This window comes from Oncorhynchus nerka, linkage group LG21, assembly GCF_034236695.1.
Source record: "Oncorhynchus nerka isolate Pitt River linkage group LG21, Oner_Uvic_2.0, whole genome shotgun sequence".
In the NCBI taxonomy this organism is placed as follows: domain Eukaryota; kingdom Metazoa; phylum Chordata; class Actinopteri; order Salmoniformes; family Salmonidae; genus Oncorhynchus; species Oncorhynchus nerka.
This window is the reverse complement of record NC_088416.1, coordinates 9,175,373-9,201,996: the sequence shown is the minus strand read 5'-3', so window position 1 is coordinate 9,201,996 and position 26,624 is coordinate 9,175,373. Positions and strand designations below refer to the sequence as shown.

The 26,624-nt window shown below is 43.6% G+C and overlaps 1 protein-coding gene across 1 annotated transcript; it reads right to left on the bottom strand.

The window, feature by feature from the left end:
- Nucleotides 1–55: 55 nt before the first annotated feature.
- On the bottom strand, nt 56–26,145 carry LOC115103805 (sphingosine kinase 1-like). The gene is made up of 5 exons (XM_029624763.1): nt 25,492–26,145; nt 11,539–11,688; nt 5,911–6,005; nt 5,471–5,586; nt 56–4,401 (listed from the first exon to the last, which is right to left on the bottom strand). The coding sequence occupies exons 1-5, from the start codon at nt 25,922–25,924 to the stop codon at nt 3,477–3,479; spliced, it is 1,719 nt and encodes a 572-aa protein (XP_029480623.1). The 5' UTR covers nt 25,925–26,145; the 3' UTR covers nt 56–3,476.
- Nucleotides 26,146–26,624: the final 479 nt, after the last annotated feature.

Below are 26,624 nucleotides of genomic sequence, written 5' to 3'. Positions count from 1 at the left end.
ACTCAAAGGACAAAACAGCAACTTAATCTTGTTTATTCAAAAGAAACAAGTCAAATGTTTTTTGGTTTTCACTTTATTTGATTCAACATTTTGCCAAGTGGAAAAATAGAGCTCTGTATTCAACTTAAGTAAAGAATATCAATCAAGATTTTGTAAAAAGAACAGTTACTATCTCTTCACCAAATACACCTGAAAAACACTGTCAATAAGACAACAGTCAAGCAGCAGTAGTAAGACTCCCAAGATTTTTGGGATAGTACCTGACTGAATTTATTTAGCTATACACCTTCAAGTGTCAACGGAGTATATTAGGGCCTTGGCCGGAGTTTTCACAAACTGGGACATTAAGCTTCATCAAACCTCCTTTTCCGTTCTTAAGCAAGTGCTCAATTCAACTGGAAATGGGTTACTGGAGTAGGTCCGTTTCCTCATAAATGTTAAATATTGAAGATGAATAGGACCGGTATCAGGGTTCTATGCCAAATCTTCTAAGCGTCACAACAGTACACACCCCTCTTCCCACAACTAAAGGGCAACATGTTCAAGGCACACCAAACAGTTTCAGGGGCTCTTTCTCAATAGTCTGAAATCTGTCCTTGTTTCCTTTCCTGCATTGCGCTGATCTGAAAGAACTGAGCAGGTGAAAGCCTGCCAGCCTACTGATGAGCTTCCACCATATTTTCTAATCAGTGCAAACAAGCAGAGAAAATGAAGAGAGTAAGAATTGTTACAATTGAGAAAGCGCCAGGGACTGCATCACCAGCAAGGCAGGCAGACTTTGCATAGGCTGTGAGTCGGGCCCAGAGTTTTCTAGTCAACTGAAGTGGTCAGGAAAATCTCAAAGCCCAAGCTAGCTTAAAGAAATATATTTTTTGGATCATGTTTCAAGCCTGAGCGAAGCAGAAAATTCCTGTGACAATCAATGGATCTCATGGAGGAACAGAAAGAGACTGTCATGTGCGTTTTGATATTTTCACCTCCATTTCCCCATCATAATGCTTCATGACTCATTGATTCCCAGCATGCTATGGAACATGTTCCTCTGCCCAGGTGTTGCTGACGCCTGCCAGAGCTTACAACTCCTAGATATGTATCAGCTAACCACAAATGTTATACTAGCAATTTGTCAGTCAACCAACGTCTGAGCAGGGGAACACGACCAAGGTAAGAATTGGAAAGGCATGTGCTGCTGCTCTAAAATGGCAAGCAGTAGGGGGAGGAACACCAGATGAGCTCATGCTGCTGACAGGGTTAATCATTTTGTACTTTAAACATCAATGCAAGGTGCTTTTGCATGCACCGCAGCTAAAATCACATTTGTCATTTTGGTCTTCCCCCATGTATAATTATTTAGTCTGGCCTGACGACAGGTTTACAACGAAGACAGGCAATACACATTATCACAACATGAAATGGACATTTTTGCATTTTGGTAAAATCTTGCGGCCCAAATGTGCACTCATTCATATCAGGGGCACTTTGTGGCTCCAAAAAATATAAACCGAGGCCCAAAAACATTCTCTCTCAAGGTATCCCCCAGTTCCATAACCTCTTATCATCCCCTAAGGCGAACAAGATGAACATAAACATCTTTCTTTCACAGTGTCAGTCAGAACCTTATGTTACACTGCTGTGGAGAATGAACATCATGTTTATCTGTGGAGAAGGGCTGTGTGCATATGGGCCCTGTTCAAAAGTAGTGCACTTCATAGAGAATAGGGTGCCATTTGGGATGCTTTGAGAAGGGCTGTGTGCATATGGGCCCTGTTCAAAAGTAGTGCACTTCGGGATGCATACCACACAATGCTGGTCCCTCAGGCAGCATTTAACAAGTCCATACTCTCCCTCATCCCTCCCTCTTTACCATCCCCTGACCAATGTGCTGTTTAATCAAGCGCCCCCTGTCTTCCTTTTGTGTATAAGGCAGAATAAATCGCTCTCCTTCCGAGAGTTCAGAATCAGTGCAGAAGAGGGCTATGACGAGCGTAAACTCAGGCTAGCCACTGTATTAGCATCACATTAGCCTTCGGTTGCTCTTGTCGTCATTTCATAGTTTATCTTCTGTGTGTGTTTTAAAGCTTTATGATAAAGGTGATGATGGCCGAGAAGGGGAAGGGGTCTGGTACCGTGTGTGTGCGTGTAGGTACTGTTGGTGTGTCAGGTGTAGCAGACAAAAGCGACGGACTGCCCTGTGGTGCACTGCAGTGTCGAGAAAGGGAGGGGATGGTTGAATTGGAAGGATGGGGGAGGGGTATGGGGAAAGACTGCAGTTGGAGACCCGATAGAGGCACACAGTCACGTAACCTGGACTTGTGCTGCATGCCTTCCTTTGCAGGACAGGCCACAACACAATAAACAGGCTCTCACTCTAGGCCATTTTAAAGCTAGCGGTTCATGGAAATATGAGGTATAAAATGAGCACATGTCAAATTACGTGAAGATGTGTCTTCTTTAGTATACTTGTTTGCATGTCAATATAAGGTGGCTGGTTGAAGAAGTCATGGAAGTATGGTGCGTTTTCAGCTAATCACAGCAATGCCTAATCCAAAATAAACTCCAATCTTTTCAAATCCAAAACCGGTCTTCAAGTAGGTCAGGGTCTAGGCCTTAGGATAAACTACTGACCCTCAAGATTCAAGCTTCAAGGTAATCAAAAACAACTGGTAATTGAGCATCAATGGTTGAGGGTTGATTTCGGCATCGGCGCAACTGTCCCCTTGTGTTACTTGGGTTCAAATGAGATGGTTTCTAATAATGTCAATGCTGGCTCCTGGAGATCTTCCATATTTCCACGTCACAGCGGAAGAGAGGAGTGAAGGCATCTATCCATACCCCATTCGTTGCATAAGAAAGCAAATGGAAGTTGCAATGCAATCCCATAGACATAAAGCATGCCCAGGGTCTGTGAGGGACAGGGTGGGTGACTGACACTACATCATATGGACCCCTGGTAAGGAGAATGTTTGTATGTGTGGGTGGGTATGGTGGTGGGATTTGCAGTGGGGTGAAAATATTAATATTTCATGAGTTATGCTTATGGAGTAAAACAGCTTAGCTCTTGATCGATCTCTCACCTCGGTTCTAGTAATATATCCATGTCATAGCTTGCAACAGCCAATTAAAGGCCAGTTGCTTTGTGATAGTGGGAATCCATCTTAGAACAGCCTAAATGCTAATTAATGGGGAGAATGGGAGATTGAGAACATTGGGCTCTAGAAATAAAACGTACCCACCCATTGTGAACTTTTTGTGTTCTAGCCTTGCTACTCCTTTGTGGCACTTCCAATTCAAAGCAGAAATTCAGAGAAGACTAAAAAGTCCATTAATCCCACCTCTCCTTTAGATGTGAGCAGAAAATGCTAATGCTAATTGTTAGCATAGCATCGTCCAGAAAATGCTAACTAATGTTAGCTTTTAGCATAGCATATCTATTAGCATAACATGCTAACGCTAGCTATCCATCCAGTGGACCTTGTTTATAATCTAGTGATGAGCCTGGCTATCCCACCGTGTACCTGGGCCTGGACCGGCCCATACTCCACCACCTCCCCATCCACCGTGATCACCCCTTTTGACGAGTAGGGCTCCAGCCGCAGCGCCCGCACCCGGGTGTACACCAGATGGGGGCTGTTGTTGGCCAGGTGGGTGCCCTTCTCCATGGCCAGGAAGAACCGGAGCAGGGCCGTGCGCGATATGCCTGCTCGGACGTATATCAGGTGGATGAGGCCGTCATCAAGTGTAGAGTCGGGCGCGGCATACAGGTCCTTTGCCAGGTGAGACTGGTACATGGCCAGCATGAGGACAAAGTCCTCCTCGGGCACCACCACCCAGTCACTGGGCACCGGCTGGTCCAGGGGCACCAGGAGAGAGTCTGGCGGGCCTGTTAGGGTGGCATTTGCAGACATGGGTTCCCTCTTCTTCGCCTTGAAGGTGTTGTTTGAGTTACGGGAGTTGTGGAAGGTGAGGTGGGCTGTGTTCTGGCACGGCGAGTCCTTCAAAGGTTGGCAGAGGAGGGTGGAGGAGCAGAATGCAGACGATGGCGGTTGGTGTTGAGGTGACATGCTTGTCATCTCCAACGAGACTGGCGATTGCCCATCCTCCTCTCCATCCACCACGTCAACCGGCAGGTATGCCAGACGGCCCTTATACACCCTCAATGATGCCAACCTGACCAATGTGCCCATGGTGAAGCGGGCGGCGCCCACGTGGCGATACTTCTCACTCTCAACGTCCACATCAGCCACGAAGCCCCAGGCCAGCGAGAGGAAGGAGAAGAGGCGGGTGGGGTTGGAGGGGCTGGAACCCAGGTGGACAGAGGCCAGGTCCATGCGAGACACCAGGCCCTTACACAGCAGGAAGCCACAGCTGATCAGCAGCTCCTCGCTTGACACCGGCTGGGCCCTGTCAGAGGAGAGAGAAAGAGGGGGGAGAAGGAAGAGGAAGGGGGGAGTTAGGGGTAGACACGACAGACAACAAAGACAAGCCCAGCTGGGAGAGGGGGCTGGTGTGGGGGGGTAGAGAGGTCATGGGACCACCAGCCCCACATCCACCACTCAGCCTGCTGTTTTTTCTTCATCACAGCCTATTAGATAATGATGTCTCAGAGTTCCATACGACTGGGGTCACGTCCATATGGCAGCATATCCATATTCAGCTTGGATTCAATATTCAACCTAGGCATTAGGCTCACCATTCAATAACAGCCATTGGGGTCTCTGTTCGGCTATCTTTTATCACGGTTTCTGTACATTGTTTTTATACACAATAACATCGTACCATTTTGAGCTATTTTCTTAGTCACTGAAAAGGGAACCTGGGTGTAGTATCTTAACAACCAGTAGAGGGAGTTCTAACTATAAACTATTAGAGTCATCCGATCCCACTGCTCAAGGGAAAACTGACCCGTTTTACTGTTTGTGTCCTATAGCCTACAGCCCAAACAGATCTGGGACCAGCATATATACATAGAACAACCGGGGGAGATTAACATAGAACAACCTGGAGAGATGGATAGACGGACAGACAGGAGGGCATGCTGGTTGTGTAATTGTGATTCATTGTGTTGATGTTCTGTACTGTGGTGGTTAAAGAATGAGCCAGCAGCAGTATGTTTGTTCTCCGCTACTGATTCTGGGTATTTACTCAATACGGTTTGTCAAACATGTGGGCAGTAGTAGGCCCTGTGCTGGTGTAGACGGTTGTCTATAGTGGGTCCTTCTTTTCGGTCTTCCTGGAAGTATATTTCTCACCCAACTGGATAAATTGGTTTTCAATTAATTATTCCCTTCTTTGAGCTAATCACTGATCCAACATGGGAAACATCAAAGCAATGCATTACTTGCCACAAGTAATCATTCCAGATTGAGTACTTCAAGGAAGGGGAGGGGGGAAGCATGCATTTTCAAAGTACATTATTGGGACTAACTGCTGCTAACTAACTGCTACATGGGGGTCTTGGTGTGTCACCCACCCAGAGTAGTGGTGTATAGAGGCAGCCAGGGCGTTACCGGAGCCCCCTGGTAGGATGCCCAGTGGGGTCTGGATGGCCTCCTCCCAGTCCTCTCTCTCCATCAGGCCATTCACAACCTGGGGAGGGGGGCAGAGAGCAGGGGTCACCCAACAGCCAGAGACTCACCAGATCTAGGGCCACTTTCACAGACCAAGATAAGGCCGGGTCGAAACTAAAGTGCACTTTCAGTGGATCCTCTCCAAAAATAGGCTGAGAATCGGTGTCTGTGCAACAATATGCAAGGTCAGGCAGAACCACGGATCTCAGCAAACTGGGGGTTTGAGGTTTAGAAGAGAAATGGATGCCATGTCGGCACTAAAAGTTCCAAGACAGTTACTAGGTCAAGTAAGAATGCAAATTTGAATTATTGTCGGGAATGGATTATTGAACTTGTACCTCACCTCAAACAGCAGTCCGTCCCCGGACATAATGACTAGAGCACCCCACTGTGACAGGTCAGCCTCTCTCACCAACTCCCTGGCATGGTTCTGCCGCTCTGAAAACAGACAAGGAAGACGAGTACATTTACACGTGTTTAGGTGTGTTCGCGGCCGTACAACCACCGTTTGTGTGTTATTGTAGTGTCAAAATCCCTCTCTTTTGTCGTTGTGAGACCTTTAACTTTCCAATCCCTTTGGGAATCAAGAGGGTGTGTGGTTTGACAAAGTTTTTTTTTTAAATGAGATGAGAAGGGCAAGTATGACCCTTCAGGGGACAAACTGTTGTGAGTACAATAGCTGAACAACAAAACAAAAGGGAACATGGAAGGTCGACTACACAGGAGATTGGTGGTATAGGACAACTGATATGCCACCTACAGTACCAGGCTCAGTGGAGGCTGGTGAGGGAAGGACGGCTCATAATAATGTCTGGAACGGAGTCAATGGAATGGCAAACCCATGGTAACTATATTTGATCTATTTGATACCATTCCACTTCAGACATTACCCCTCAATTAAGGTGCCACCAACCTCCTGTGACCAGGTTAGCAGCACATGTCTTTAGGGCAGAGAGGACAGTTGATATGCCACCTTAATGAAATGCAGTATCACATTGTAAATTAGATTAAAAGGCCATATTACGTTATAGGGCCCTCCATCAAATTTGACTGGGTTAATCAGCAGATTGTACATTGTACATTGCAACAGAAGTAGGATTACGTGTCCCTTATCATGCTGATCTAAGGTCAGATTTCGTCTTTCTCCCTCAATGGTTAAGGTTGGGCTTAGGTGAGGGTAAGCTGATCCTAGAACTGTATCCATCATTCCACCAGGAGAAGGATGTTTCCCTAGCACTGACCTAAGGTCAGTTTTGTGTTATTTATCTGTTTGGTTAAGGTTATGCTCAGGTGAGGGTAAACTGCTCGTGGATCTGTACTAATGGCTCCTAGAGCTGTAATTTATTTTCTTTAGGGGGCAGTAGTCTATCAGTGGAGGCTGCTGAGGGGAGGACGGCTCATAATAATGGCCAGAATAGAGTGAATGGAATGGTATCAAACACATGATGAAACCATGTGTTTGATGTATTTGATAACATTCCACCAATTCCGCTCCAGCCCTCACCATGAGGTGCCACCAACCAATTAAGGTGCCACCAACTTCCTGTGTAGTCCATATATAGTGAGTGACTGGTACTCCTTCCTGTATCATCACCATTACTTTTCAATCGCACCTTTTAGTCCCTTACATTTCCCTAACACTCCTGCCAGGTTAGTAAGAGCAGCACACTCTCAGAGAGAAGCGCACACACGTATTTCCTCTCTCCTCAAAACACTCTTTATAAAAGGCCAGACCGTCTAAGAGCTCTTTGTTGTTGTAGCCACTCAAGCTTAACAGCATAAGCCAAGTCTCTCTTTCTTCCCCAAGGAATCTTATCTCTGCTTCTCTCTAAGGCTGTGCTTACACAGGCAGCCAAATTCTGATCTTTTTTCCACTAATTGGTCTTTTGACCAATCACGTCAGATCTTTTTCATAGCTGATCTAATTTGGTCAAAAACATCAGATTTGGGCTGCCTGTGTGACTGCAGTGGCTGTTTGCACAGAGATACTGTGTAGCAGTGTTTCCCAACTCTGGTCCTCCAGTACCCCCAGCGGTACATATTGTTGTTGTGGCCCCCTGACAAGCACACCTGATTCTACTTAAAGCCCTCTTCACAAGTAGATTCAGGTGTTTTTGTCCGGGGCCACAACAACAATATGTAACGCTGGGGGTACTGAAGGACCGGAGTTGGGAAACACTCTTGTAGATCTTGATGTTAAGCTTGTTTGTCCTTGCATCTGAAACCCACTGACAGCAATACCCTCAATCTATTTTTTCCTTTCCGTGTATGTAGTCCACAATACAGTAGTGTGATTGTTCGGTGTATCGTTTTATGCTGTTCTTGACACAAACAGTAGAGAGCATTTCCCTCTGCAACATAGGCCTCGGGGCGGGGCATCCAATTACTGAGTCAGCGTCCCAAATGGCTCCCTATCCCGACACAGTGCACTACTTTTGACCGCGGCCTACATTGCTGTGGTCAAAAGTAGTGCACTGTGTCGGGAATAGGGTGCCATTTGAGACGCAAAGAGACCTTTCATTCATTACCCTCATGCTGGGCCTGAGAACCGTATATACAGGCAGGAAAAATCAATTTTCCCTTCACCAGTCTCCTCACGTGACATTTGCATACGCAGTGGCTGTAAACGCAGTGTGTGTATAGATAACCGGTCAGTGTGAAGGCAGAGGTGGAAAATCTATGTTGGCTGGTTGCTAAGTAGGAGAAGATGTTGTTAACCCACTCCCTTTACTGTAAATGGTGATAGCTGATAGTAGCCGCTAGCAAAAAGGGAGGGAGGTAGCATATGTGTGTTTAAAGTGCTCACACATTCACACAAACAGCTCAGGGAGGGGGGGGGGTGCTTTTAGTCATTTTTATGAGTGTTTGCTCGAGGTTGGATGTTAAAATATATGAGGTCTGGGAATGGGTGCAGTGCAGACACACACAGACAGGCAAACAGACAGACACAGACAGCTGAGGGGGAAGTTGATGCTTTTAGTCATTTTTACGAGTGTTTGTTTTGGTGTTGGGTTGGATGGTAGAATGTAGAGGTCTGGGACTGGGTGCAGGGCAGTACTGTAGCGTAGTTTGACTGACCGGCTCAGCCTCTGGGCTGCAAGCAATTGTTCTTCCTTCTTCCCAGCTCTGTGGTTCGAGACTAAATCATTACACCGCTCCCTTCTGCTCGACACTGGTCCTTGGGTGGAGGGGAGGTGTGTGTGAGTTTGGCCGACTATCATGTTCTCTACAGTGTGTGTGTGTGTGTGTGGACAAATATCCTGTTCTCTGCACTGTGTGTGTGGGCGTGCACATGTGTCTCTCAGGGCAGCCATTGTTGTCCCTCTAAAGAAGCTATAATTCGGACTCGGGTTCCAAAAAAAGAAAGAGCGCGAGGCTTAACCTTCAATGCCACCATGCAGTTTCATGTCCCCAGACTCCCCTCGTCCCTACTCACTTTGCTTCACTCTCCTTTCTCTGTCTCCCTCCTCCCAGCCACACTCTCACTGACCCTGCCTCCCACAAAAGGAGGTTCCAAACCCATCTCACACTAGGGTATATACAGTATACTGCTGGGCTAAGGACACAGACATGACAGACATTTTTTTTTTTATTAAAAAAGGGACCTTTCAATGGTCTAGGAACGACGAGGATCGTACCAGGGCTCCATAATGCACACTGACAGAAATAGCAGGGATACTTTTCATTGCCGTGTGCGTGGGTGACTACCTGTTCACAAAGGCTACGCCGAGTGTGTGTCTAACCGGAGACTTTGGGTCAACAGAGGTGGAGCAGAAGTGGTGGTAGTGGTGTGTGTGTGTGTATAGATAAGTCAACCTGTTTGGGAGCTGGAGGACACGCTGTGGCAGCTTAGTCAGCACCCAGGGACAGGGACAGCCTGAGGGATGTAGAACCACTAGAACCATCGCCTCACCGCACGCTCTCCCCCCTGTGAACCAGCCATAGAGAACAGGCCACAGGCTGTAGAACTCACTGTTTTGAAAACCAACCACAGCTAGGTTACAACGGCACTGGAAAGATAACATCCCGCAACAGATTCTCCTAGGTCTCAAACTGACTGTCTCTTAATAGTCAACACAGGCTTTTTCTACTATCTAGTTTCCGGGCCACAGGCTATATGATGGGCTTTTACTGTTCTGTTCCAAAACCACCACAGCTAGCACTGACGGTAAATGGGTCACAACTGCACTGATCTCACTAGAAAGGCTGTCACTGGGAAAAGAAGTGGGAGATAGCTAAGAGCGAGGGAAAGATTGAGAGCGAGAGAGAAACAGAGATCTTTTGAGACCCTCGTGCCAAGCGTCCTCCATGACCAGTTGCCCCGTCTCCCTCTGGGCAGTGACCTCATCCTTCCCTTCCCACTGGCACCAAACACAGCCAGGGCTTCAATAATGGGCCTGTCCTCGCTCATTAGCGTCCCCATGCTAACCGTCCGCTAGGCTAGCACAGCTCTGGCCCTGCCTTCTGGATTAGCACCCAGAGCCACTGATATTTTCTTTTCACATGGACCTTTTCAGCATGGTTCCAGTGAACGGATAACCAGTCCAGCCCAGTACAGCTTGGCTCGGCTGGACTCTGTAGTGTTCAAAGGTGTAGCAATGGTGATGCAGAATCTTTGTTTGCAAACTAACGCCTGCACAACCTTTCGTCTTAGTGTTGGCATCTACCTGTACGGCTATTACAGGTTAGACTTGAATCAAGCCCAGCGTCTCCGAGCTGTGGCTGATCATGGAGAAGGATGACAACATCCCAATGGACAATGTCCTAGAGAGATTCTAAAGTCAGAGATGATCTACCCTTTTATCTGGCAAGTTAGATCACCCATCCTTCTGCATTGGACTAGAACAAGGGCTCTCTTCAATGAGGAACTAACTGACTGTTCTCAATCAATAATGTGCTTTTACATACATAGCATACATAGCATTTCAGAATGCGTTCAGAGAAATGCTCTCTCAGTTTTGGGAAAGGGATTAACTTTCTTGCCTGCTCTCTGACACTGCAGTGATTTAAGAACAGAGAGAGGGAGAGAAACTCAATAACCTAAAACTAGGGCTGAAATGTAGGGCTTCAAAAGCTACATCGGGATCATGTTCATTAGGGAACCAAACGGTAGAAAATGTACTAAAACATAGTAGGGGACTGCCTAAACTTGTCCAACAACAAACATTTATTTTTCATTTGCAAAGCAGTGTGCCCTAATGGATATGACTCATCTGATAAGCTTTGAACCAGAAGCCCAAAGCAAAACCAGGACATTATAAATCCAATGTCCCCAGACTGTGGCAACACATATTATAATGATTACCCCATCAATGTGGCTTATAAATGACATCAAACCACACACACACACACGATTAGCCCATCAATAGGGTCCACAACATCAAATCATGGGGAACCAGATTTACAGAGGTTTGTGTGTAAACATAACATATTACATAATGGATCTACATACATACATATGTGCCAGCAGCAGATTAATGACTGCCAGCTAGCGATGAAAACAGCCAGAGGATTTATAATGGGGGAGGGAGAGGGGGGAGAGAAAGAGGGAGGGTCAGCTTGAGAGAGACTGCCATTAGCTGCTTTGCTTTGTGGAACATTTGCCAATTGGAATGGAGGGACACAGAATGATGGTTTCTGTTTTGTTTGTCCAGTCTGCCAAGCGGCTGAGCGTTAGTGTGTATGGTGCTGGTAGTGCAGCGCTTTGACAGTCGAGTTATTCATTGACCTGTAATTGCAGGTGTTAGTGCAGGATATTGACCTGCGATAAGCTGTGTGTCAGTGTATGCACACGCATTTACTCAGCAGAGATGTGTGTGTGTGTGTGTGCGTGCTTGCCCTGTGTGTGTGTGTGTGTGCTTGCCCTGTGTACCTGTATGCAAGCGTGTGTGCATGCGAGTGTGTGTGCATGCGAGCGTGTGTGCGCGCATTCCACGCGCGTATATATGCACGTACAGTACGCTAAACTCACCAGTGATGACCAGTGTGTGTGGGACCCCGGCCTCGTTAAGCATGCGTTGGACGTGTCCGGTGAAGAGGCTGAGGGCCTGGCCCTTCCCACTGTGGGGGTTCACCAGTAGCATGACGCTGCAGGGACGGTGCACCTCACTGTAAAGCACGCCTACAACAGAGAGGATGCACGGACAGAGGTTATGACAGATGTTAGACGCGCTCATTATCATGACCTTGGCAGAAAATCCCATAAACACAGAATCCTGCACAATTTTTATAGTTCATATTCAGTGTTCTTTAACACAATGTTTACCATAATTGCATATTTTCCCCTTTCTGTAACATACATGATTTCCAGTGTTTTACTCGAGGGTTTGACGGTCGCTCGACATGATACTGAATGTTTATGGGTTATTCTCATGTCTGTGGAAAGGGATTGACGCCAGACTGGAGGTACAAGGATCGAGGACACGCTGATGTGTGATTATGTAGCAGCAGACAGTCATTGACTTTTGGGTTTTACTTCCTTACAAGCCTCTCGGGCTGGCGTTTCCAGAACATTTGGCGCTGTCGGCTAAGGACATAAAGGGCCCGTCTCCAAGAGGCCAGTTAGATATTTTCTCTACTTCTGTACTGGGTGTTGTGTCCCTGTTGCAACTTGTAATAAACCAGATTGAGTCTATCTGTGACTTCTCTTTCGTCACAGCAATATGCAATGGAGGGAGAAGCTTGATCTTACTATTATTAAGGTCAGGAGTTTTTCCTGACCATGTTCCATGACCAGGCCCTATAACTAGGGCCCAGAGTTTTTCCTGTTCAGGTCACATTGGTAGTCAGGAAAAACTCCTGTCCCATTAATCCTCCTCTACCATTAATCCTCAGAATATACTGATTAGACAAACACTCAGAGCTATGACTCGGGGCTTCTTTGCCAATTATTAACTTTCTGCATCAGTCCTCTCTAGCTAAACCATTCTGGGAAATGAAAGTACTTTAGTCACGGAGGATGGGAAAGCGAGATAAACAAGTTTGACAGATGATGAATGACTTGCTATGGGTGGAGCACAAGGACAGTGTTTTGGATGCACCCTGGATGAGGACATCCACCAACATCAAACCTAATTGGCAGGATGTGTTTTTCTAGACGACCCCACATCTACTGGAGCTACTGTCAACATATATCGCAGACTACACCATTACAAGTTAGGAAACACCACCTATCATAGTTACCATATCTGTACTACTGTAAACAGTGCATTGCAGACTATGGTCTGTGTCCCAAATCGCACCCTATTCCCTTTATAGTAGTGCACTACTTTTGGGTAGGGAATAGGGTGCCATTAGGGATGCAAAGCCTCTGACAACACAGGTTAGGTTATGAAACCCCACCTATCAGTACTGTAGATCTGTGGTATCTGTGGAGTTTGGTCATGGGACTTTGACTACGTTAGTTGGAATGGGGTGTGTCTACTGTAGGTGCCTTGTCACAAGGCAGTTAGTGACATCGTGTTTTCTTGTGTGTTTGATAACACATGGTCTCAGTTAACATGGCCTATTGTATCTAGATAGGCTTCCTACTTTGCTTGACGTATACCAAACAAAAATATCAACTCAACATGTAAAAGTGTTTGCTCTGTGTTTCGTGAGCTGAAATAAAAGATCCCAGAAATATTCCGTACGCACAAAAAGCGTATTTACCTCAAATTTTGTGCACACATTAGTTTACATCCCTATTAGTCAGCATTTATCCTTTGACAAGATAATCCATCCCCCTGACAGAAGTGGCATATCACGAAGCTGATTAAAAAACATCCTTACACAGGTGCACCTTGTGCTGGGGACAATAAAAGGCCACTTTAAAATGTGTTTTTTTAAATGGGGGAAAGCGTATTCTGATTGGCTGGTCCTGGCTGCCAATTGAGTGGGACTATGCCCTCCCAGGCCCACCCCAGGCTGCACCCCTGCCCAGTCATGTGAAATCCATAGATTATGGCATAATGAATTTATTTCATTTGACTGATTTCATTATATGAACTGTAACTCAGCAAAATCGTTGAAATTGTCTATATCTTTGATCAGTATAGATAACAAAGCTTTGTAGCGGCCACAAATACACTTCCATCTAAAAAAAACACACACCCTCACACAAAATGGAGGTTGAATCAACATGGTCAACATCGTGAATTTGCTAAAAAATATATTTTTAAAAAGCCACACTGTTTTTCATGTCTCATTCTAACTCAAATTCGAACCACATACCAACAATAGTGTTTTCGATTCCAAGTTGAATTTACGTTTGTTACCACTTTAAAATATCAACCAAATTGGATGTTTATCGGATGTCTTTGCCTGATGGGTCTTGTTCCCATGAAATGTGGACCCTTTCTTAACAAGTTATGAAGTTCTGGGAGGACGGAGTTGGCAGGACCCTCATTCGTAACCGTTGAGTAAATTTCACACAAAATGTCTGCATGCTCCATTTCTGAAAAGCCTGTGCAAATACAAAAATATTGGGAGTGGTTTATATTTTACAGTGACTTTTTCAAGCTAAACATGCATGCTGCTTGTCCGCACACTCACACATTCTGCAGGACTGATTGCATATTCAAACCATTTTTAAAAAGTATGCTAAATGCTACAGCCCTCACCCCCAGATGAATTGTTGTTCACTATTTTGTTTATCAATAGACTATTGGGGTTCTATGTCCTGCCTTGGTAGGCTCTGAGATTAAACAGACAAATATTACGCTCCCATCACACAGCAATACTGGAGCCTACCCACACTGTCAAATGACAGTACCAGTCAAACGTTGACACACCTACTCATTACTAAATTCAACCAAAGGAAACTACTATGGTACGTTATATAGTCAGTTATATGATCCTGTCAGGTTAGGGATTATTGAAAGACGGGACGATCTCTACTTTCTCTTGAAATTGTTTTCTAAATATGAACAACATTTGAAATATACAGTACCAGTCAAACGTTTGGACATACCCATTCGTTCAAGGCTTTTTTTCTTGATTTTTTAAAACTATTTTCTACATGGTAGAATAATAGTGAAGACATCACAGCTATGAAATAACATATGGAATCATGTAGTAACCCAAAAAAAGTGTTAAACAAATCAAAATATATTTTATATTTGAGATTCTTCAAAGTAGCCACCCTTTGCCCTGATGACAGCCTTGCAGACGCTTGGCATTCCGTTTTTTTTATGAATACAATTTTTATCAAACCCCCCATTTGCACAAAATACTTACTTGCCAGCTTGCAATACAATATTTCAACCACTCGCAGATGTGTGTACGCGTGGTCTAGAGTTTGTGGAGAGGTGAGCACATTCTCTCATCAAGTCAATTTATTATAAAACGCCAACATTTGCATGAAAAATAAGCACGGTTTATAAATTAGGCCCCGGGGCAGTTCCCTCAAATCATTTGGCATGGACCTGTGCCAACCCAGCTGGAAAGGGCCCCAACCATGCTGTGTTTTTGCATCATCATTACCCGCAAGGCCTGTCTTGTCTCGACCCATTGACACTCCCTTTTAGCCAACCTACCCATTCCTAAACATTCCTTCATTATAAACTGGCTGTGGTTGAGAGTACCACCTCCACCTACGGTCTTGCTTGTCAGCAAGATGCAATAGTTAGGGTCAGGAGTTTTTCCAGGTGAAACTGGTCTCTAGCTGACCTGACCACGAAAGCTCTTGTCCCTAGTCATAGTATAGCCCTAGTATCCTACAGCCTATAACTAGGGTTTGGAGGTTTTCCTGCTCAAATCGGGGGAACATCCAGTATAACCCATTATCAGCTAAACGACACTGGCTCATTGCCACATGACACATCTACATTTACATTTACATTTAAGTCATTTAGCAGACGAAACCAACAAAGCACACACCCAAACAGAGAGAAATCAATTAGCAATCTGGTTTTGGCCTGTTGTGGTCGGAGCTCTGAACAGATCTGTGTTCTCCCTTTAACAATCACATCTGAGCATGCCCAGTGGGCGCTGAGGTAACACAGTAGTGTGGGGGCGGATAAAGTTACAACACTTGCCATGCCCTTAAAAGGTCATAATTGTGTCATCCTCAGTAAAAGGTCAATCTCTCAATTCTCAACATCCTATGGTTGCGACATGTAATGGTAGCAGACTACTATAAAACTATAGTCCGGTTGTTATTTGTTTTAGTCAGTTGCCCTTGGTTAAGTAGGTAAACACTGATAGTATGTATTATGACACAATTAAGACAATAAAAAAAAGGCAATAGAATTACTGTAGAACAACGAAGGAAAATTGGCCACAAACAATTATTCGGGATGATTAAAGATGCCATTAAAAGGCACTATCCAAGGGCCTCCCGGGTGGCGCAGTGGTTAAGGGTGCTGCACTGCAGCGCCAGCTGTGCCACCAGAGACTCTGGGTTTGCGCCCAGGCTCTGTCGCAACCGGCCGCGTCGTCCGGGTTAGGGAGGGTTTGGCCGGTAGGGATATCCTTGTCTCATCGCGCACCAGCGATTCCTGTGGCGTGGCGTGCCGGGCGCAGTGCACGCTAACCATGGTTGCCAGGTGCACGGCCAGGTGCACGGATGCGCGCTGTGTTAAGAAACAGTGCGGCTTGGTTGGGTTGCGTATCGGAGGACTTAGTCTCTCCCGAACCCGTGTGGGAGTTGTAGCGATGAGACAAAATAGTAGCTACTAAAAATTGGATAAAACGAAATTGGGGAGAAAAAGGGGGTAAAATTCAACAACAAAAAAAGGCACTATCCAAACCAGATTTACTGTAGAACCATCTTGACAGTGGTAAACTAAACAATTCCAAAGGAACGCTTGCTGTCTGAGTGACATTTCAACTGAATTCACTAGTGCGGTGATTAAGAAATGTCTCATCTGTAGACTTCAAAATGTAAGAGTGAACAATTTGTCCTGAACTTTAATGAAATAATCACTGCTCTGCTATTCGCCGCAAGAAATTCCGGTTAAAATGAAAGGGAAGGGAGAAAACCCCCATAAAGAGTATTTTTATGGTCTCGGCTTAGGACAGCATCTTAGAATAGCAAACGTACACAGTATTGCGTGACAGATCTCGCTTGCGACTCAGTGAAGTGTCTGTTCTCGATAAGACATGGAAGACGGAGCATTTGTTTATTTATTAGCTAACACTCGCTTTTCCTCGAATCTGAACTGGGTGCCTTACAGCTTCAATTAACTATAGAAGATGGTGTAAGGTGAAGTTGCCCCTAGACACACTGATCTTGGGTCAGTTTTCCCTCAGATGGTTAAGGTCAGGATTTGGGGAGAGGAAGCTGATCCGAGATCTGTACCTAGGGGAAAGTTCACCCCTGAGCGATGATGTTCAAACAGTGCCTTGCGAAAGTATTCGGCCCCCTTGAACTTTGCGACATTTTGCCACATTTCAGGCTTCAAACATAAAGATATAAAACTGTATATTTTTGTGAAGAATCAACAACAAGTGGGACACAATCATGAAGTGGAACGACATTTATTGGATATTTCAAACTTTTTTAAATCAAAAACTGAAAAATTGGGCGTGCAAAATTATTCAGCCCCCTTAAATTAATACTTTGTAGCGCCACCTTTTGCTGCGATTACAGCTGTAAATCGCTTGGGGTAGGTCTCTATCAGTTTTGCACATCGAGAGACTATCCTGCTATCTCTTTCCCCCACCTCACTTACTCAGGCTCACTTCTAACAATGTTTGAACATGCATCTGTCCTCCCTTGGAGTAATCCCTGATCTAACATGATTAGTGGTGTAAACAACGCAGTGGACGTGCTCGCTTTCATCTATCTGCCTGTTAGTTAGATCCGTGGTGACTTTAAAAGTAGGGAGGAAGTAAAGATGTCTTCCTTAAGAGGGTTTTAATAGGACCTCATCCGCCACCTTTTAGCCTTTTAACACTTTGGCTCAGCCACTTTATGGTCCTGGGCCAGACGTCACAGTTTCACAGCAAACAGTTTACTATAACGTATGTTACATTCAGGTTGTAGTACAGATGTTTATATCGGCTTGTTTTGACCCGAAGAAATGGTATTGACTGGGATTGCACCTTTAAAACGTGTTTCTCAGACACAACTCATACAAGGTGTCTATGTGCCTTTATGACCATAGTAGTCTGACCTAAATTCAACCAAATGAAACTACTCTGGTACATTATATTGTCAGTTATATGACACTGTCAGTTCAGGTATTATTGAAAGACACAATCTCTGCTTTTTCTTCAAATGTTTTTCTAAATTTGAACAACATTTGAAATATACAGTACCAGTCAAAAGTTTGGACATACCCATTCATTTAATTTTTTCTACATTGTAAAATAGTAGTAAAGACATCCAAACAAGGAATAACTCATATGGAATCATGTAGTAACCAAAAAAGTGTTAAACAAATCAAAATATATTTTATATTCTTCAGTAGCAACCGTTTGCCTTGATGACAGCCTTGCACACTCTTGGCATTCTCTCAACCAGCATCACCTGGAATGCTTTTCCAACAGTCTTGAAGGAGTTCCCACATATACTGAGCACTTGTTGGCTGCTTTTCCTTCACTCTGTGGTCCAACTCATCCCAAACCATCTCAACTGAGTTGAGGTCAGGTGAATGTGGAGGCCAGGTCATCTGATGCAGCACTCCATCACTCTCCTTCTTGGTCAAATAGCCCTTACACAGCCTGGAGGTGTGTTGGTTCATTGTCCTGTTGAAAAACAAATGGTCCCACTAAGCACAAACCAGATGGGATAGCGTATTGCTGCAGAATGTTGTGGTAGCCATGCTGGTTTAATGTGCCTTGAATTCTAAATAAATCAGACAGTTTCACCAGCAAAGCACCCCCACACCATCACACCTCCTCCTCCATGCTTCACGGTGGGAACCACACATACGGAGATCATCCATTCACCTACTCTGCGTCTCACAAAGACACAGCGATTGGAACCAAAAATCTCAAATCTGGACTCATCAGACGAAAGGACAGATTTCCACCAATCTAATGTCCATTGCTTGTGTTTCTTGGCCCAATCAAGTATATTCTTCTTATTGGTGTCCTTCAGTCGTGGTTTCTTTGCAGCAATTCAACCATGAAGGCCTGATTCACACAGTCTCCTCTGAGATGTTGAGATGTGTCTGTTACTTGAACTCTGAAGCATTTATTTGTGCTGCAATTTCTGAGGCTGATAACTCTAATGAACTTATCCTCTGCAGCAGAGGTAACAATGGGTCTTCCTTTCCTGTGGCGGTCCTCATGAGAGCCAGTTTCATCATAGCGCTTGATGGTTTTTGCGACTGCACTTGAAGAAAGTTCTTGAAGTTTTCCGTATTGACTGACCTTCATGTCTTATAGTAATGATGGGCTGTCGTTTCTCTTTGCTTATTTGAGCTGTTCTTGCCATAATATTTTATTTAATTTAACCAGGCAAGTCAGTTAAGAACAAATTCTTATTTTCAATGACGGCCTAGGAACAGTGGGTTAACTGCCTGTTCAGGGGCAGAACGATAGATTTGTACCTTGTCAGCTCGGGGGTTTGAACTTGCAATTAGTCCAACGCTCTAACCACTAGGCTATGTCAATCTTCTGTATACCACCCCTACCTTGTCACAACACAACTGAGTGGCTCAAATGCATTAAGGAAAGAAATTCCACAAATTAATTTTTAACAAGGCACACCTGTTAATTAAAATGCATTCCAGGTGACTACCTCACGAAGCTGGTTGAGAGAATGCCAAGAGTGTGCAAAGCTCACATCAAGGCAAAGGGTGGCTACTTTGAAGAAACTCAAATATATTTTGATTTGTTTAGCACTTGTTTGGTTACTACACGATTTCATATGTGTTATTTCGTAGTTTTGATGTCTTCCATTATTATTCTACAAAGTAGAAAATAGTACAAATAAATAAAAACCCTTGAATGAGTAGGTGTGTCCAAACTTTTGACTGGTACTGTATATTTTGAAAGACCAAGGTATCAGCTATCATACAATGTAAAGGAACAACCTCCTGATTCTATTTTTTTTCTCATAAAATGCAACTAACTGGATTTGTCAATTCCGTCAGACACCATAAAAGGCCTTTGATTTTTACATTTATTGTCCAAGTGTTTAAAGGCCTTGATATTATTCATTTTAACAATAGATTTTTCAAATATGTAATACAAATCTCCAAACTTATTTTTGTTTTCTAGCACTATATCATGCTCCAGGGCTAATTTAGTTGTTTTTCTTTTCTTTTTGGCATGTTCTTTTAGATTCAGAACATAAAAGAACATTTAGAAAGCAAACATTTTCCATTGGAACTAGCACGGAAAATATGTCAATAGTTTAAGCATATGTTGCAGAAAAGTGATTCAAATATATATTTTTTATATTTATATTGACAAAAATATGGATCTTAAGGTCGATTAGCCATCCATGATGAAGTTGACAAGCCACTGATGGAGTTAACAACAAAACTCAAAATACATATTTTTGCCTATAAAAAAAAAACTACTTCAATACAAATATTTGTAAAATATATAAATTAGTCATTTGAAAACTCTCAAAAATATAACCATTTCATCAGATCTTTCAGCACTTTGACGTTATATTTTTTTGGAGTTTGCAAAAAGTTGCAACAAAATTCAAAATTCATATCCTATCTTAATCCATTGGGCAGATGGAGCTGACAGTTTATGGTTGTAACAATGGCGATTTCAATATTGTTTGTTTAAATCTATCAAAAGCAGAAAGCTTTACAGACCATGATTTGTCCTGTTGCACTACATGTAATGAGGACATGAACAAGGGGTCCTTATGGTAGAGCTGACCCTGCTCATTCATGATTCATTGAATTGATCGAATCTCCAGACACATTTTTTAGGAATCCTAGTTTTGAAATACATTTTGTTTAAAGTCAGAGAGGGCTATTGCAATAAACTACACAATATCCTTTTCAGTTAATATTCCTTATTACCCATTTTAGAATTGTAAATACTTTGAGAGTTTTAAATTGGGAGCCTTTGCTCCGGACAAGGGCATTTCCGGGCATTGAGCTGTAGCTCAATAATATTGAATAATATTCAATATTCATTTTTTTTTTTGAAAATTCCAAAAGAAAAAACTCCCCCTGTATAAAATTCCCCTAAATGTAATTTTTAAGCTCAAATAATAAAAACAAAATAAAATATTTTCCAACTATAAAAAGAAAGCTTGCCTGCCAGACAAGGATTGTCCCGACTTTCAAGAATTCCTGAGTTAGTACATAATATGGTAGGTACCAAACCTACCATGATAAGCTCAACGCCAACAGACTCGTAAATAGTACAATGGTAGCAAGCCAAGTCATGCTTAATTATAGCATGTACCCATCAATGCATTCCTACACGTCAGATGTAGGTAGTACTAAATCTGGACCAACCCCCATCACGAGAAAAGCCTGTTTCCACATGAAAGGATTTCTGGATTATAGGTTATCATCACCCATTTAGCCACTAGCAGCCATAACACATATCTAATGTATAATATGGAGAAGGACTGGGCGATATACCGTGAATGCTGGTAATACCGTTATGAATCCACATACCGGTAAAGATTTTTACAATACCGTCTATAATTACATTTGGATAAAATGCTAAATAAACAAAAGTTTTACAAAAAGTTTTGTCCGTATTTTGTTGAGCATTAAACCATCAGAACGGAGAAAGCCTATTAAAACCACTTAAATTAAGTTGATGCCATCCCAGGGCCATGCAATGGTCATAAAACATATTTAGAACTTGTATTACTCAGAAACATCGAATACTGTCAAAAATATTGTGATACGATGTTAAAGCCTAGCCTTAATATTGAATGGATTTGTCATAGGCTAGAACATCCACTAAATGTAGTTAGCTTAACTGTCTGTATTTGTGCTGGTAAGATACAAATCAGATGTGTCTTGTGTAGGCTGTTTTAGTTCCCCCATCATATATATTTTTTTCATATCGATCCTGAAATCGTCTTTGTATACCTACATGAACCTCACCAACCTAAATGCGTCTGATGGTACCTCACCAAGACAAACACAAATAGAATAGTCTTGTACACAACAGCGTGGCAGTGTGTTCGAGCGAGTGAGCAGATCCTGGCTGAGTTGAGACTCAAACCAGACCGACCACAAAGGGTGTCTAGGGAGGAGATACCTGGTGTGGTGATTTGTTCTCAGAGAGAGAGAGAGAGAGAGAGAGAGAGAGAGAGAGAGAGAGAGAGAGAGAGAGAGAGAGAGAGACATGGAGAGAGAGAGAGAGGATAGCGAAAGGGATTCGGAGATTGAGAGAAAGATGGGGGAGAGAAAAAGGGGAAAGATAAAGAAGGATAGAGAGAATGGCACAGATGCAGATGGATAGAGAGATGAGGGAAAGATAAAGAAGGATAGAGAGAATGGCACAGATGCAGATGGAGGGAGAGATGAGGGAGAGATAAAGAAGGATAGAGAGAATGGCACAGATGCAGATGGAGAGAGAGATGAGGGAGAGATAAAGAAGAAGAGAGAGAAGGGCACAGATGCAGATGGAGTGAGAGATGAGGGAAAGATAAAGAAGGATAGAGAGAATGGCACAGATGCAGATGGAGAGAGAGAGAGAGACGGGAGATAAAGATACATAGAGCGTAAAGTCAGCGCGAGACTAAGTGAGAGAGAGGAGCGGAGAGGATCTAACCACCCACTGGCTGTCATTGTCCTCTTGGGTGGTGTCTCCTGGGTAACTTCGGGCAGTGAGGTGAGATGGTTGTGTTGAATTAAAACAAAGGACTGAAGTAAAAACATGACGTATTTTTAGAACCTATAACTGACAAGACTTTCGCATTTGATAGAATTAAACTATCACTCAGATTTAACTAAAGACTTGCAGCTTACATGCCTCACAGTACATTGTCTGTAAACATGCAACATAACATAACAGCAGATTATAGCCATGGTACCTTACAGATAAAGCTGTGTGTAGAGGAAGCTGGATACCCTTCGTGAAAAACCCACAACCACATAGTGAGAGACTGCCCTTCTCATAGATGATAATAGACAAGCATTTCGCTACACTCGCATTAACATCTGTTAACCATGTGTATGTGACAAATAAAATTGGATTTGGTCTTCGTTGAAATGTGATTGAAGCATTGTTGTGTCATTAGCCGATTAGAGAACACGAAAAGAACACAGATAAACGGACAAGGACATTCACTTTCTTTTCATTGCTATACAGATGTAATTCAAATCTCATTCAATGTGCTGTACATTGAGAAAAAACAGATACAAATTCCTATCAACATTATTGAGTGACAATGACATTTAGCTGATTTTCCATCCAGCTTGTGTAAGTGTTGTAATTCCTCTTTTTACTTCTATAATCTTCACTGAGTGGCCTGAAACACTAAGCTGCTGTGAGCCCATGGGTCTAAACAGGGAAGGCCCCAGAGAGAGGTGTGTGAGTGTGTGAGTGAGTGAGTGAGTGTGAGTGAGTGAGTGAGTGAGTGAGTGAGTGAGTGAGTGAGTGAGTGAGATGGGCTTAGTCAGAGGTCTTGACAGCACATCAAGGCTCATCTTGGAGAACATCCGACAAGAGTCCTCAGGGAAAGGACTCCTGTCTCACTGCTGGGGCCTCCTAGTGAAAAAAACACACGCGACTTTCCATCTCCCTCTTTCTCTTCTGCTTTTGAAGCAGAGGAACAGATGTATGAACACAGAGAACTCAATGCTACCTATTTTCCTATAAAAAAAAACAATAACTAGAAGCTAAACCATGCCCCTTAGCATTGGGAATAAAATATCATTCTGTAGCAGTGGAAATCCGTGGTATATTGATCCGTTTCATCCAGGATCGATAATATCCAATAACCTACAATAGTATATTATTACACCCAGTCAACTCCAATAGAATATCAATGTGTGAAACGATGTCTATATAATAACAATATGCTGTCATCCTAGTATTAAATAACATTTAATATGCTATGTTGTATGATTACACCATGTTCATTACTATACCCCAAATCTCTAAATGTCTATTGTAATGCATGCTGTTGTCCATGCAGTGGATCTGGTTTGTCGAAGGGGCCACTGGGTAAGATATTAGTAATGGAATTGAGTGTGCTGGAAGTGACCTGCTTTGTTGCTGAAAGGAGAGGCCCTTGAGATATGGGACAATGATGCCTGTCTTAGTAATTTATCCGCACTGTGTCCCAAATGGTGCCCTATTCCCTACACAGAGCACTACTTTTGACTGGAGCCCATGCAAAAGGGTGCCATTTGGGACCCAGGTCCATTTCACGCTACAGATGCACTGTAATGACATGGGTGCCGCGGGATATGTTGATTTACAGGCAGATGAACAGGCGGTACGGCTCCCTAAAATGGTATGTTGTTTTATGGTAATAAAATGGTTGTGTCAACGTTGAGGCGATATCATTGTCAAGTTTCAAAGGGAACTATAATATCCATAGTACAGTCTCTTGCAAAGTTGACTTCTAGCTCATCACTCCACTATCTTGATTATTGGACAGCTTGATCATTGGACAGCTTGATCATTGGACAGTTTGAACAGTTGTAGTTAGATTGTGCAGCAGCCCACCGCTCCCCCACCACTAGATGTGACGGCACACAGGCATATATTCATGCATTGCGTAAATAGAAATACCTCACTTTGCTGAGGAATTTCAATAGCTCACATCCTTCGACAAAGCCTCTCTAAAGAATTCCCATCATCTCGGTTTATAGGCTACCTTCATCTGTTAAGTTAGTGTGATTGGATGACTATAGACTTACATAGCACTTTCCTTCTGAACGGATCAATCTGTTATTGGTTCCCTGCATTGTTACCATGTCTACAAGGTAAGAGACAATGAGGTGGGTTGACCCTTGTTTCTGAACCTCCCAATTAAAGTGCATTTTTTCCCACTAGAGTAATTATAGACTTATATCCCTTAGCACTCATACCTTTAGTAGGCCTGTTGCCAAGACCAGGGCTGCCCAATCCTGATCCTGGAGATCTACTGCCCTGTAGGTTTTCAGTCCAACCCTAATTTAAAACACCTGATTCTACTAATTAGCTGCTCAACAAGACAATCAGAGATGCTTAATTCGGGTTGGACTGAAAACCTACAGGACAGTAGACCTCCAGGAAGAGGGTTGGACTGAAAACCTACAGGACAGTAGATCTCTAGGAAGAGGGTTAGGCAGCCCTGGTCTAGATCAGGATTTCTCAACCCTCTCCCAGACGTTTCACATTGTAGTTTGAACCCTAAACACCTGATTCAATTAGTCAACTAATCATCAAGCCTTTGACTAATTGAATCAGGTGTACCGTTTAGGGTTAAAACAAGGAGAGAATCATGTTGGGAAATCCTGATCTAGATGTTTTTTCTCTGTTAGTATTTCTCTATTAGGCCAGGGGTATTCAACTCTCACCCTACGAAGTCTGGACCTGCTGTATCTGATAATTAATTCCCAGGTTTAAATAAAAAAAATGTAAAAAGCAGAGGAACTGGAGTTGAGTTTGGGGGGGTTAGGCTATTGTCATTCTATATGCTGTTTTGTTGTTACTTTGGGCTGTTAAAGGTTGCTTAGTGAACATTCTGTAATTTGAGTCTGTCTGACCAGTCCTATTGTTTTATTCATTTACGGAAATTAGTTTTAAAAGGTAATAGAATAGCCTGAGACGGATGACACTGATAAGAAAGTGCGGAACTTGCTCCACAGCAATAGACTAGATTACGCAAAAACAACCCTTTCTCTATGACTAAATAATGTGCACTAGACAGGTATACCGACTTCATAAATAACATGAATGCGATAAAACCCTTTGTCTATGACTAATGTGCACTAGACAGGTATACCGACTTCATAAATAACATGAATGCGATAAGCACACACAGCACTTTCAACCGCTTATGAGAAAATTATACGATACTATATGGTTTAACTAATTTAATTAATGACTTGCTCACGATTTCTCAAATGTTGCTGACGAACAGAGCTCTCCCGGATGGTGCCAGCCCATTTCTCTGCCTCCTCCAGGTTGGCGCGTGGGTCCTGGAACAGGGCCACCCGAAAGCACTGCTCGACACGTTGCCTGGCCACCCCAGAGCTCATCCATCGTCTCTTAAAAGGGTAGAAATAGACCGAGAAGTACGCTCCCGCGTCCGCGTTGTCATCTGCGCTGAAAGCCCGGCAGCCGACACAGTCCCTCAAGTTGAAAACCACCTTGCTCCGTCCCGCAGGTGTTGACGTGAGCTTCTGAATGGTGAGGTCCCTCTCGGTTAAACTCACCGCGTACCTCACCTTTCGGTTGCCCGTGGTCGTGAATTCCCCGTACTGCAGAACCTTGGTGATCCTGTTGCGATGTGATGGAGGGTCCGATTCGGTTATCTTCGGTTCCATCCTGCGCACAGAGGGAGGAAGGGACGCGATCCGCAGACCTGCTTGCGGGTGATAGGGGGACGTACACAGTCATATACCGGCCGAAGAAGCAAGCGGTCCGCAGGGCAAGAGACTGCGAGTGATTTCAACGCAATTAAGATTTTTTTGCCATTTGAAAAATGTGTCAGGTCGCTCTCTAGTGATAGAATTGAGGAACGACAATTAAAGCGTTGTGGACGGCGCCTGTACCAAAAATGATCGTCTAGATTTGCCCACGAAATAAGATACACTTTTTTTAAACAGTATATTTCACATGGGACCTGTCAACGAATTACATTATGTTCAGAATTTTTCATCAGACCCTGTCTACCAAGTGTGTAGTGTCTTAACACTTAGTACTTATTTATATAATAAGAAAGACTCTGAAGACAAGCAATTGAACTGGAGCTTCACATTTACTCAAACGAGTTAGTACTAGAATAACATAGAACCAAGGGTGCTCCATCCTTAAAGGGGACATCAGTAATTAACAGAACATAAAGTGTATGACCATTGTGTCATTTCGAAAGAATGTGGTCTGCATGGGCTTCTCTTCGCCAATCAACGCACCAAGCGCGCAGGAAATGGGGAGCGGAAAAGTGGAGGGCAAAGCACACTTGTTATATCAGTAGAATCTCAGGGGAAATTCCACATTTGTCTAGGCTATAGTGAAGAGGAAAGG